The 12696-nt window shown below is 64.6% G+C and overlaps 1 protein-coding gene across 1 annotated transcript; it reads right to left on the reverse strand.

Annotated features, from left to right (window-relative positions):
* Positions 1 to 8785: 8785 nt before the first annotated feature.
* On the reverse strand, positions 8786 to 11560 carry LOC121014333 (G-protein coupled receptor 35-like). The gene is made up of 2 exons (XM_040450444.1): positions 10916 to 11560; positions 8786 to 10009 (listed from the first exon to the last, which is right to left on the reverse strand). Exons 1-2 carry the CDS (start codon positions 10917 to 10919, stop codon positions 8871 to 8873), a joined length of 1143 nt encoding a protein of 380 aa, XP_040306378.1. The 5' UTR covers positions 10920 to 11560; the 3' UTR covers positions 8786 to 8870.
* Positions 11561 to 12696: the final 1136 nt, after the last annotated feature.

A 12696-nucleotide genomic window follows, 5' to 3' on the forward strand; every position in this document is an offset into this window, starting at 1 on the left:
AAGACCTAAGAGGTCAAATGGCACTTTCGACCCCCTCCCTGGCCCCCTCTGACCTCAGCCATGGCCTGGCCATCCCCAGTGACATTTGGAACAGAATGTGGTCAGTTTAGAACTCGGCAGGGTGGGGCCTGGGGACACAAGCACGGTTGGCCTTGGGCAATCGTGCTGGTCTCAGCAGGCTGGGGAGAGCTGCTGTGGGACCCGGCCGTGGGCGTCCGTTTCAAGCCTCAAAACGCTGTCAGAGCACGTCACTGCCAGGGACAAACGTCCACACCAGCTGGAGGGATGGCGGGCCTCCTTCCCAGCTCTACACGGACGGCTGCCCCTGAATGAGGTGCGCGTGGGGGCTTTGGGGACTTCGTCCACCTGGAATCCACGGCCCACGGAAGTGGTGAGCGGGCTTGTCCACGCAGAGGGCGCGGAGCTCTGTCCAGCCCTGGACGGTGCCCAGGAACCATCCATGTGGGTCACTGAGATGGTCCAGCTAGAGCCCCAGTCGGCTGAGCAGGACGGGCCTGAGGGGGACGGGTCTCCGATCTCCTCCCTGGTCGCAGTGTCACACGGAGGCCCGCCTCGAGCCTGCGCGTGACAGGGAATGACGCTGGCCCCTCCAGGAACCATAGGGCCCCCTCTGCTGAACCCGTTGGGCTGATCAGAACCAGACTCGTCCGGGCCTGTGATGCGTGGTGCTCTGCCTGTGGCCGCCCTCAGTGGGCCTTGTGACCAGAAGCGGAGAAGGCCTTGCTTGGATCCTCTGCTCCCAGAACAAACCCGGGGGGACTTGCCCCCCGAGTCCAGTGGTCACCCTGCCACTTCAGGGCTCGAGCAGCTGCCGAGCTCAACCGAGTCTCAGCAGCCCAGTCAGGGGCCAGCGGAGTCCCCTCCTGCCCTCGACGGGGACTACGTTCAGGCTCAGTCTGCATTTCCCTTGGAAACCTGGACTCACCTGCCGGTTTCTGCCCAGCAGGCTGACCTCCTGTGCAGTCGGGTCCCCTGGAAGGAGGCCCACCGCAATCGGTCATGTGACGGGAGGTGCCCGTCCCGGGAGACGCTGCGAGGCGGGGACCCCCACCTGTGTGCTGTGCGGGCTGCTGCCCGGGTGTTCAGGGAACAAAAAGGCACTGGAAAAGGCCATGACATCTGGACACGGAGGACGCTCCCAACACCTGCCGAGGCCACGGCACCGGACCTGGGGGGAGGTCCCTGCTGGCTCTTTCTGGTCGTCCTATTCCCGCTGCCACTCATTTGCCCCCACCTCCCCGCACCTGCTTCCTCCTTTTCTCCTGCCCCACACATGACCAAAGTGCGCCAGGGTGTCGCCTGGGGATGGGGGCACAGGCGCCTCGTGCTGGGCCCGAAATCCAGAGCTGGAAGTCGGCAGCGCTGGGGCCGCACTCTACCTGTGTCCGGCTGCTTCCGGGCACCTTGGGCCATCCGCCGGGCTCCGCCTGCCTGCCCCATCTCACCTTACAGCCGTATGGCCAGACGAACCTCCTAAGCCACAAACGACACGGTAAGGTCCCACTGCCGAGAGCTTCTGTGTCACTCAGACACTCAGATCTGAACTCCCAGCTGCCGTGGTCTCACAAGCACTTAGCTATTAGCTCCTCCCCCGGTGGGAGTAGCTGTAATATGTGTGAGGCCACGACCCCCAAAGCAGAGAGGTCACAAAACCTTCACCACCTCCCAGTTCGTCCCATCGACCCCTGCTGCCCCCTCCGGGGCGGCTCCCTGGGACGGCAGACCAGCTGACCTTCCTGTAGCTGGACGCTGGTCTTTCCCACTGCTTCGTGACCCATCCTTCCCCTTGATTGCGCTTGGAACCCGCGGACCTACACGTAGCAGCTGTTCCTTTAAATACTTCCGAAGGTAGATTTCCACCCCCAAGGTCACCTTTGACACTTAAATTTCCCTCAAGTTTTTATCTCAACCTTCAATTTTGGAAAACCGGACTGGACCTTAAATGAATCAAAGACTCCTACTGAGCTGGTTCTAACTCTGTCAACAAACCCAGCCCATCGGGAAAGGAAACTCGGGTGGGCTCTCGGCTACAATATTCCCTGTGGTGGGAGAGAGGAGGGACCGCGTGGCACGTAAGAGACCACTGGCACCTGAGACCAGGACCTGCAAACTCCCCCCCGCCCCCCCCCCCCCCCCGCCCCAGACACCTGCCGCCCTCAGGCACCAGCAGGCGGCCCCTCGATGCCCCTGGGACCCGTGGCTCCATGCCCCACAGTGCTGCCATACAGGGGGCCACTGCTCCCGGGCACCTGAGCCCCGCGGGCTTCTTCTGTTCCAGGGCTGCCTGAGCAAATGCGGAGCCCCTGCCTCTTCTTCGTGAGCCCAGGGGGGTCCGGGCTACAGCAGAGCCCACGGCGCACAGATCAAGGAGAACGGCCCGTGCACGGGCGACAGAGGAAGCCGCCCACGTCTCTGCCCACGCCCACCGCCCTGGTTGTGGGCACGCACACCGGGGGCGGGCTCACCAGCTGAAAGCAGCCTGCTGCCGCTTTTCGTAAATAAAGTTCTGTTGGAACGTGACCTTGCCCGCTTGCCTCGCCCGCACGGCGTCGTGCGCTGCTCTCCCCCGCGGGCACCGCTGGCGAGCCCCACAGCAGACTGAAAATACCAATTCTCCGAGCCTTTGCAGAGAAGCATGCTGACGGCCGGTCGGGACCAGCTTTGCGGCCCACGCCGGGACGAAGGGGCGCTTCATTTCTGACGGCTGCCTGCAGGGCGGCTGTCTGGTTCAAGGGCTCTGCCGTGGCTGCTCTGGGCCCACTGAGGATGGCGCCTCCGGGCGGCCTCCCGCAAAAGCAGATTCCGACAAAGGGCAGCTGTGACGTCACAGACCTCTGCTCTCCCCTGCAGCCGCTTCACTGCTGAGCCGTCGTGGTCCCCAGCCACCGCGGGTGGTCCCACAGAAGGTCGGCATTCGAGAAGGGTCTCTGTCTGGGATGAAAACAAGACAGAAAGGCATATCTGGCCCCTGCAAACGTGACCCAGTATCACCCGCCCGGCCCCCGTGGAGGACCACTTCTTGATGTCCAGTCACTCCCACAGGCCCAAATCCCCCCGCAAACGCGAGGCCTCTGTTCGCCCCACGTTTTCTGGAGATGCGGCCCCCCGCCCTCACTGCAGAAAGCGATAAACTGACGCGGGATGCTGATGGCATCTTCCTGGTCTCTGGCTGCGGCCTTGATACAGGCGGATGTGTTACCAAAGGAATCCTGACTGCGTGTCACGGGTGGCCGTCCCGCCCTCATGTTCGGCCTCTCATTTCTAGCCCAAAGCCGGTGCCGTCGCCGGGGCTCTCCAGGCCAGACCACGCTTCCCAAGTCTGAGGCAGGGCCACCCCAGTATCTTGGCAGAGAGATGGTGACCAGCTGGCCAGCCTCTTGGACTGACCCCGATGGCACAAACAGTGGGACCAAAGCCTACAGTGGCCGGACCCACAGGGCGTCCCAACAAGGGCCGGGGCTGTTTCTCAGAGCACCGTCTGCTCACTTGCTAGCTGTGTGGGGCAGTCCTAGAGGTTCTGTAGTGGCTGAGGGAGTGCCCGTGCAGGCCTTCCATTATCCCTCGCTCAGGAGTCACCCCAGGAGCCCTGCCCTGGTCCCACAGACGGTGCTATGGCTCAGGTTCCCAGGTCCAGGCCGGAGAGAGGGCAGCTCCTCTGCCCTGTGACCTACAGCCAGGGGTGGGGTGCGGGCACCGGAGGTGGGAGCTAAGGTCAGGCTCCAAAGGCACAGACGTAAGCTTTAAATATTTAGACTAGCATGTGGGTCTCCACCTGTAGTCATGTCCTGGACCTCACGAATGTTAGGGGTGACCCCCCTGGATCCGAGGGTCCTCAGGCCACGTGGGAGAGCACCGAGGTAGAGAGGCAGCAGGCCGGTAAGCATGCCCCCTGCATTTGCACTCATGCAGCCAGGTTCAAGGACCACATTCTTTTTTTTTTTTTTTTTTTTTAATGTTTATTTTTGAGAGAGAGACAGAGCGTGAGCAGGGGAGGGGCAGAGAACGAGGGAGACACAGAATCCAAAGCAGGCTCCAGGCTCCAAGCTGTCGGCACAGAGCCCGATGCAGGGCTCGAACCCACAAACCGGGAGATCATGACCTGAGCTGAAGTCAGACGTTTAACTGAGCCACCCAGGCGCCCCTCAAGGACCATGTTCTTAACTGCTGGACCATGGGCCATCCTGTGCAAGCTCAGTGTCTGAGGGCCCCAGCACCCTGGACTCCTGGGCAGAGCCCAACAGGGCAGTGGTAGGCAGGTTCCAGAGGCTGGGGGGTGGGGGGGAGGGACTAAGGAGGGAGCTGCTGTGGGGTAAAAATGGGAAGAGGTGGGATGGGTGTGGAAGTAGAAGGAAACCTTGTTTAGCATGGAGTCTGGAGGCCAGCAGGGGGAGCTCTCGTGCCCAGCACTGTTTGTCAATTGCAGATCCAGCCGGTGACTAGGCAAGCTGACCAGAAAGAACACTAATATAAGAGGAAAATAGAGGATTTTGTTCAAACCCAGATTAAGACAGCTGCCCAGGAAACACGAACTTCGCAGGGAAGAAAGTGCTTCAGAGAGTGAACAGTTTTTACAGGGTTCTATACCTTTTGCATAAAAAGCCACAAATCAATATGTCAGAGGTATATTCTTGTTAAAGTTCAAAAAGATTATAGATTAGCGCGTAGGCAGGATCATGAGTATTAATGTCATGAGTATAGTTAATGCAAGGGAGTAGCAGCATCGATCCATACGTGCAGGACAAGATGGTTTTCCTTTAAGCTACTCATTTACAAAGCAGGTGGGTAAGATATGCACGGTGGGTGGGCCATAAATCGGGCTTTTGGTTTAAATATAAAGTTAATATAGACTCATGCTGCCTTAGAAAGAAATCTAAAATGGCTTCCCTCATATAGCAGCGCTTGAGAGAGTTTTTCTCTCAGCAGAGGAAGAGAGGGACCTTGCAGGTGGCTGGCCACCACTTTTCTCTGCCCGCAGGAAGAAGGAAGGTTTTCTCCTCCCCTGGCAACAGCCCAGCCAATGAGAGGCAGTCACAGCCAAAGACAGCCCCCAGCCAATAAGAAGCCACTACCAGCTCCTAGTTTACTCCAATGGGCTTTTAGTTTATAACAGTCCCTTTCCTTAGAAAAGATCTGCCTGGGGGGGGGGGGGGGGGGGGCGGTGGGTGCAGCTGGTTTTCTGGACTTGTCTATGGTTTTGCTGTAGCTCGCTGGTCCTGGGTTGCAATTCTCTGCTCTTCCCAGAGTAACCATTTCTGGCTGGTAAAATACCCGCAGTTGTAGTTTTCGGGTTAACAGCGGGCGCGGCGCTCCCGGGCGTGTGCTGGGCGTGAATCGGGCAGAGGGCGGGCACCCTGGGTTTCAGTTTTGCTTCTCGCCGGGAAATGGCAGGGGCGGGCACCTCACTACCCAAGTGGACCTTGTCTGGGAGGGCGTGGAATTCCCTAAGCGAAAGCCGACACTTTGCGATGCCAACTGCGCGCCAGGCATGGTCTAGGTGATATACTTACTCCTTGCTGAACGGGCACTCCCCTCCCCCCATTCATAGGTCGAAATCCTAATTACAGACGTGAGGGGATTAGGAGAGAGACCGTGCAGAGCCACCTAGCCCCTCCAGGTGAGGACCCGGGAGGTGTCTGAAGCAGGGAGCACGCCCTTCCCCGGACCGACCCTGACGCCCCCTGATGTCTGACTTCCAGCCTCAGAACCATGAGAAATAAAGACCGCGCAGTCCGTGGTGTTCCCATATGGCAGCTGGAGTAGATTTAAGAACAGCCCTGGAGCCAGGAGACACCAGAGGGTCAGGGGACCTCAGGACAGGACTGAAGCCCCCGGACCCCTGCCCCGTGCTGACCGCGGGAACTGGCAGGCCCTCCCCACCACGCATGGCCTGTTTGCACTTTGGCGCGTCCCCGTCGATTGGGGATTCCCTCCCTAGATTACCTAAAACCTCCATCCTGCCTGGAGCAGCTGGGTGGGGAGAGGGGGTCTCTCCCATCTTTGCCCCCTGTGCCCAGCGCCAGGGTCCGCCCCTTGCTTTTCTTCGGGAACCCAGAGCCGTCTTTAGGGAGAGAACGGGGTTGGACCCGCCGGCGGCAGCCGCACAGAATGGGCAACAACCTTTGTAGGGACCGCGGCCCACCCACCAGCCTGGGAGGGAGGGAGGCGGGGGCGGGGTGGGCGGGGCCGGGCGGCAAGGCCCCTCTCCGGCTCCGCCCCCGCGGCCCGGGGTGCCCCAAGGTCGCCCAGGTGGAGGCTTGCAGAGCAGCGCCAGGGGCAGCGATGCGGACTCGGCCCTGGTGAGCGAGAGGAAAAGATGCCACGGCCAGTGCCCGCGGCGCGGGGCGTGTCCTCGAGGTGAGTGGGGACACAGATGACCCCTCGGGCGGCCCTGCCCCCCTCTTCTCCCCACAGCACCTACCTGAGGGCAGAGGGTCACACCTCTGCCTCCCGGCTGCCTGGGTCCCCTGCCTCCTCCTGGCCCTCGTGCCCCTCGGCACCTGCCCGGGGTCACCCTAACTCCTGGAAGCCCGCTTTCTTCCCCCGTAGCCAAACCACTCGAGAGCGCTGCACCCCCATTGCCGCCCCACCTCACCCCTGACGGCCTGGCCCCCGTCACAGTCCCAGCCCCCATCCTGGTCAACATTCACTGTTGCCGCCCCCGGGCCCCCACTGACGTCCTGGTCCTGCCGCCCAGCCCCCAACTTGCAGCACAAGGAGGTGCCGCACCAGTCTGAAGCAAAGCCTCCCGAACACCGTCCGAGGCCTGCCTCTCCCCTGCCAGGCCCTCCGTGACCCAGCCTTTCCCCTGCCCACCCCTCCGCGTGAGCCTGTGAGGCTCCCCGTGTGCATGTCTCAGGGCTCAGCGCCTAGAGGGTGTCTGCAGCATGGCGGGTCCGATACACGCTGCTGATGGTCAACACCGGAGCTCGGCCCGGAGAGCAGCACCCAAGGTGTCCAGGAGTCCGGTCCCCCGTGGCGGCCCTTCAGCCTGCTGTGCCCCAACGCTGCCTCCAGGCTGGGACGGCCTGGGTCTCAAAGGGATCAGTCCTGCAAGCTGACTCCGGGGCGCTCCTCCCGGGGGGGAGGCGCCCTAAAGGGGGTGCTGGGGAAGGGGGTGAGCCCACGTGCCTCCCGCGTGCTTGCCAACAGCCTGAGCCCCAACGAGCAAGAGCCCCCACCTCTCTGGACCCCCACGCGCACCTCCCCAGAGTGGGACGTGGGCTCGCTGGGCAGAGGGCGGCCGGACTGCAGCCGTGGACTCGGAGGGGAAGGCCGCCTGGCCGAGCCGGGACCTCCGTTCACCGCCGCCCTGAGTGTGCTCCGACAGGTGGCTGTGGAGGGCCTGGCCCTCCAGGGGTCACACTCCTAGCCCAGGCCTCTCTTCCGAGGAAGGCTCCACCTCACGGTGACACAGGAGCGCCCCTCTTTCGGGAGCCCCTTCCGGATGCACTGGTGGTGAGGATTGGACCGGGCACTTTATGCCCTACGATCTCTGTGTGTGAGGAGGGGGGCGATGCGGGCCAAAGCCGTACTTGCCCCGGTCGGCCAGCTGCCACTCAGGCAGCCCCAAGAGGACGGAGGGGCCAGTGACCGTGGCTGTACTCTCGGCACCCCGGCAAGCTCCACACCTGGGGCAAGGACAGGACAGCTGCCCTCGGCCTCGGCCCTGGAGCGGTGGCCAAAGGCACCGATGCCGCCATCGGCCTTGGCCACACAGATGGCCTCTCCGAGGAGCCTGCTGAGCGGTGACCAGAACGAGTGGGCCGGGGGGAAGGTGAGCCGCCGCTGGGGACGCCAGTCGAGCCTGGGTCTCCAGGCAGCGGAAGACCGGGCCTTGGCGGGGCACCTGCACACGCGGAACGGGACTGACCACCAGGCCGTGCCGACCGCCGTGCAGGTCCTGGCCTCAGCTCGAAGCTGGTGGTGCCGCAGGCTGACAGGCCCGGCCTGGGGCCCAGCCCAGAGGCCCAGGTGCTCTCATTCCTCAGGAACAGATCTCCCTGTGCGGCCGCGGGCCCTGCCAGGCAGAGCGCTCTGAGGGTGCAGGTGTCGGGGGTGGGGGTGGGGGCGGGGGAGGGGGAAGAGGAACAAGGTGAGGGGAAGGAGGTAGGGGTCCGGGTCTCCCGTTCTCCCTCTAGTCACCTGAGGCTGTCGGGAGCCCCCACCTCTGCTTCCTCGGCCCCGGTTTGGGGCCCCCAGCCTCTAGCACGAGCCCCTCAGGTCTGTGTCGTGCCCGGGCTTCCTAGTGGAGGTGTTTGTGCCGATCCCATAAGTCCATTCCAAGCCGGGCCCTCGGGCCCCGGCAGGGTGGACACCTCCTGAGAACCTCAGCGTTGTGGGGAGAGGCACCCCCCAACCCTCAGCTCAGCCTGTGGGTGTCCACGAGCCCGGCCCAGAGTGGGAGGCCCCCAGCGGTGCCGGGAGACTTGAGGGGTGCGGAAGAACGGGGGCTCGGGGAAACACCCCGAATCCCCGAAGGTCAGGACGGGACCTCTTCGATGCTCCGTAAGAACCCACGGAACGGTTTTTACAAAGGAGTGTCTTTAAGCTTGTTTAGTGGCTGTGTCTCTGTGAACGTCCTGTGGCCCATGGGACGTACTTGGATTCTGTCTGCAGTGGTGTCACCGGCCTGAGGAGAGACCTGGTCGCCTCTGAGAGATTTTGGTTCTAATCACCGTCTATAGGTGACAGAAATGCCCTCCCCAGTGCTTGCCGAGGAGGGCCGCCCAGGCACTGAGAAGAGAGATCCGTCTGGGAAAAGAGATCCGTGGGGTGGCAATTTTTTAATGCCTTGGTTAAATTCTATTTGCTGAGGGAGAGTCCACGTCCCGGGACCCGTAAATCCAAAGTCACCCGTGTGCAGTGAGGCTACTTCTGGTGCACGCCGCGGAGGGGGGAGGAGTCGCCTCGGGGGGCCCCGGGGCTCCCCGCACCTCGCGCTGCAGGGCCATGCATGGGGCCCCTCCCGAGCTGTCGTCCCCATCCGCCCACGCCCGGACGGCCCGGTCAGGGTGGTCACGTGTAGGAGCGCCCCGCATCCGTCCCCGGAAAGGCCGGGACGCGCTGAGGACGGCCCCCACCTCTTCCTGGAACTCTTTGGCCACAAAATAGTAGCTGACGGCGTCCAGGCAGCAGTTGGCGTTGGCGACGCGGGAGGTCACCTGCACGAAGGCAGCCACCGCCTGGAGAGTGGGGCAGGCCGCGTCTGTCCACCGGGCCACGAGCATGGCCAGCAAGGCCACGTGCAGTGGGAGGAAACAGAGCAGGAAGGTGGCCAGGTTGGCCGCCACCACGCGCAGGGCTCTGAGGAGGTGGGCGGCGTCCTGGGGCGGTGACCGCGCGCGCTTGCGGGTCAGGTGCCGGAGCACCTGCCAGGAGCAGAAGCTGAGGACCAGCAGCGGGAGGAGGAAGAGCAGCAGGGAGAAGGCCAGGGTCCTGGGGCCCCGGGTGCGGCCCCGGCCGAAGCAGAAGCTCTCCCCCGCGCGCAGCCGGGACGCCGGCAGGGCCACGGCCCCGAACACCAGCAGCCAGAGGGCCAGGCAGGTGAGGGCGGCCTGGCGGGGGCTGCGCCAGGCGCGAGACCGCAGCGGAAAGCGCAGGGCGGCGTAGCGGTCGGTGGCGATGGCCGCGATGAGGCATGTGCTCATGTAGGTGTTGACGTAGTAGAAGGTCTGCACGACCCTGCACAGGACGCCCTCCCGGGCCCCCGCCGCCTGGCCCAGCGTGTGCAGGACTCCCGGCAGGCTCAGCAGCAGCAGGCAGTCGGCCGCCACCAGGTTGGCCATGTAGACGCGGGTCTCGGTCCACCTGCGCAGGCGGCACCAGAACACCCAGAGCCCCAGGCCGTTGAGCGGCAGCCCCAGCGCCAAGATGACATAGATGGAGACGCTGGTGGCCGCCTGGGACAGGACGCTCCTCTCCGTGCTGCAGCCCTCGGAGCCGTTCCCGTTCCCGGGGACGGGGAAGGCGGCGGGCGCCCCAGCTTCACCTGCGGGCAGGGAGGGAAAGGCTGCTGTGGCCTCGCCCCTCCTCCTTCACCTCCCTCCCGCTGCCCCCCTCCCCCCTCCCTCCTCATCTCTTCCCCTACTTCCTGCGCCAGCCCCGGGGCTCCCTCTCTTGACCTCAAAGGGCTCCGCTGGGGGCCGCCTTCCCTGCCCCGCCCAGAGGGTCTGCGTTCCTAGATGTGGACATGTGGACGGTGGCCCCTGCCACGAAGGGGACTCTCGGGGGCTTCTCTCTGGGCTTCTCCCCCAGAGGCTGTAGCTCAGCCGGGGACCTTTGCCACGTTGCCGTCCCCCACCGCCTGTGGCCCTGTCCGAGGTCCCTCAACGCGTGACCCATGGAGCGGGACCCCAGACTCCTGTGGCAGGGGCCACGGGGGGTCCTGGTCTGCAGAGAGGGAGCACCCCCAGCCCATCAGGAGAGCATCGGGAGCCCTGGGCTGACCCCACTCTTCTCCGTCTTTGTTAGGCTCCCTACTTCTGTGTGTGTGTCTCCCTCACCCCAGCCACCCCACTCTGCCCTTCCTCTCTACCCACTTCCTCCTTGGGGCCCTCTTTTCCCCTCCCCCCCCAAGCTTTCCCCTGTACTCCCCCCCATCTCCTATCTGTCCTCCTGTCCACCTATATCTCCTATATATGTCCACCTATATCTCCTCCTGTCCACCTCTGCCCCCCATGGCCCCCCTCACTGTCCGTCCACGGAAGCTAACTGCCCCCTCAGCCCTTGCCCTAACGCCTGCTTGGGCTTGGAGCCCAGGCGTGGTCCTCAGGTGGGATGCACGAGGCCCACGGCCCTGCTCCCGGGAGCCCTCTGTGGCGGCCGGCGTGGCAAGGGCAGGACGGGGCTCATGGAGGCGACAGCAGGGGGGGCTTCCAGGCCTGGGTGGACTCACCCATCTGGGACGGCTGGGGCCTCGGAGACTCCGGCCGGGCCGCTCACTACTCTCCAGCCCCAAGGCTGTGGTTACGCTTTTGTACTCTCTCGGGTGGGTGTGGTCCCATCTCCGTGCAGCTGGCAGGTAGGCGGCCCCCTTGTCCGGTCCATGTGTGCCTGGGGCCCGCAGCTTCTGCCTGCGGTTTGTGACGCCCAGACCACAGCTCTGGGCCCCTGTGCAGCAGCCTGGAGCTCAGGGCTGGACGGGGACCAAGGGTGCCTCTCACACGGGGCGGGGGGACGGCCTGCATGGGGCTTCAGGCAGGCCCGTTTTGGCCGGGCGGTGCCCCCTACCTGTGTGCGTCCATGATTGGCACCGGGTGGGGAGGCCCCGGGCGGGAAGCCTGCAGAGTTCGGGGCTGGAGAACCCAGAGACCCTTGGCCAAGAGCCCCTACCCATAGCGGCCCAGGGGTCCGGGCGCCTGGCCTGACAGGGTGGGAGGCTGTAGTGGACGCTGTGGGGTGCTCTGGTGGGGGGGGGGGAGCGTCACGACCGAGGCACATGGTGCTTGTCTTGCCGGCCGGAGGCCCCTCCGGAATCACCTTCAGCAAGTGACACATCAGAGGCCGTGCACCCACGGTAGCCCTGTATGGTCAGCCGTGTGGTCACAACTCCAGAGCTCCCCATGGGCACGGAAGCTGTTCCCTCCGTCCATCCCGCTTGGCCAGCTCCTTTTTGGGTGGGGTTCCCAAGAGCACTCCCACAGAAACCCCTGCGTGCCAGTCTCCATGTCAGAGAGGCTTCTGGAACCCACCCTGAGGCAGGGGTGTATTCCTGTCCAGCACCAGCACGGCCCCGACCTCGGCCACACCAGCAGCTCCCCCAGAGGGCCGGTGTGAGGGGCTCTTGGGGGTGGGGGTGTGGGGCCGGCACAGGGTCTGCGGTCCCAGGACCTGGCCCGGCCGCCTGCAGGAACAAGGAGGCCAGAGGAAGCTGCCCCACCCCCCACCCCCTGCTCAGGAAAGCAGGGGGCGCGTACTCCCACGAATCTGGGGCACACGGCACCCTGTGAAGCTGTGAGGCGGGTGACGTGGGGGCGGGTGCCCAGGGGACCCTGAGAGGGACGGCCTGCCACACAGACCAGGAGGCAGGGGCAGGCGCGGCCCCGTGCGGACGGCAGCGGCTCTGAAAGCCGGGCGAGGTGAGGTCCCCCCCCGCCGGGGGGGGGGGGGCTCGCGGTGCTCAGTGTCACTTCTGGCCTCCTCCCTACCCTCCCGGTGGCAGGAGCTGAAAGACACCTCGCCGCCGGGGGGCAGGTGCAGGCCAGCGTGCCCACGCGAGGCGGAGGCCGACGCGTGCTCCCCTGTGGACTTCGGGGTGCCAGCCCCGGGCGCCTTTATCCGAAAGGTCACTCGTGGGCAGCAGTTCCCTGCAGTACCGACCTTCCCATTGGCTCAGCTCTGCGATCTGCCGCCCCCTCCCTGCTGGGAGGGGCAGCCCTGGGGTCCCTGCGGTGCCCCAAACCCTGTCCTGCAGCCGCGGGGGGGGGGGGCGGCCCGGGGGGCGGGCGGCCCCCCCCCCAGCACCCACTTCCCCAGACCCTGCAGGGCCCCGCGTCTGGTTGACGCCCGCTGCCCCGTTGACCGCGGACACTTACTCTTAGGAAAGTTTCCTCCGAGGCACAGCAGCAGGGGGCCCCGGAGAACAGGACACAAAGCGTGGCTCTACCCACTAATGGCCGGCCTGCCCCCCCCAAACTGCCTTCTGAGACCGGCTGCAGCCGGGCTCGAACCCCCAGC

The sequence above is a fragment of the Herpailurus yagouaroundi genome, unplaced genomic scaffold (assembly GCF_014898765.1).
Source record: "Herpailurus yagouaroundi ecotype Mexico unplaced genomic scaffold, PumYag 202, whole genome shotgun sequence".
Lineage (NCBI taxonomy): Eukaryota > Metazoa > Chordata > Mammalia > Carnivora > Felidae > Herpailurus > Herpailurus yagouaroundi.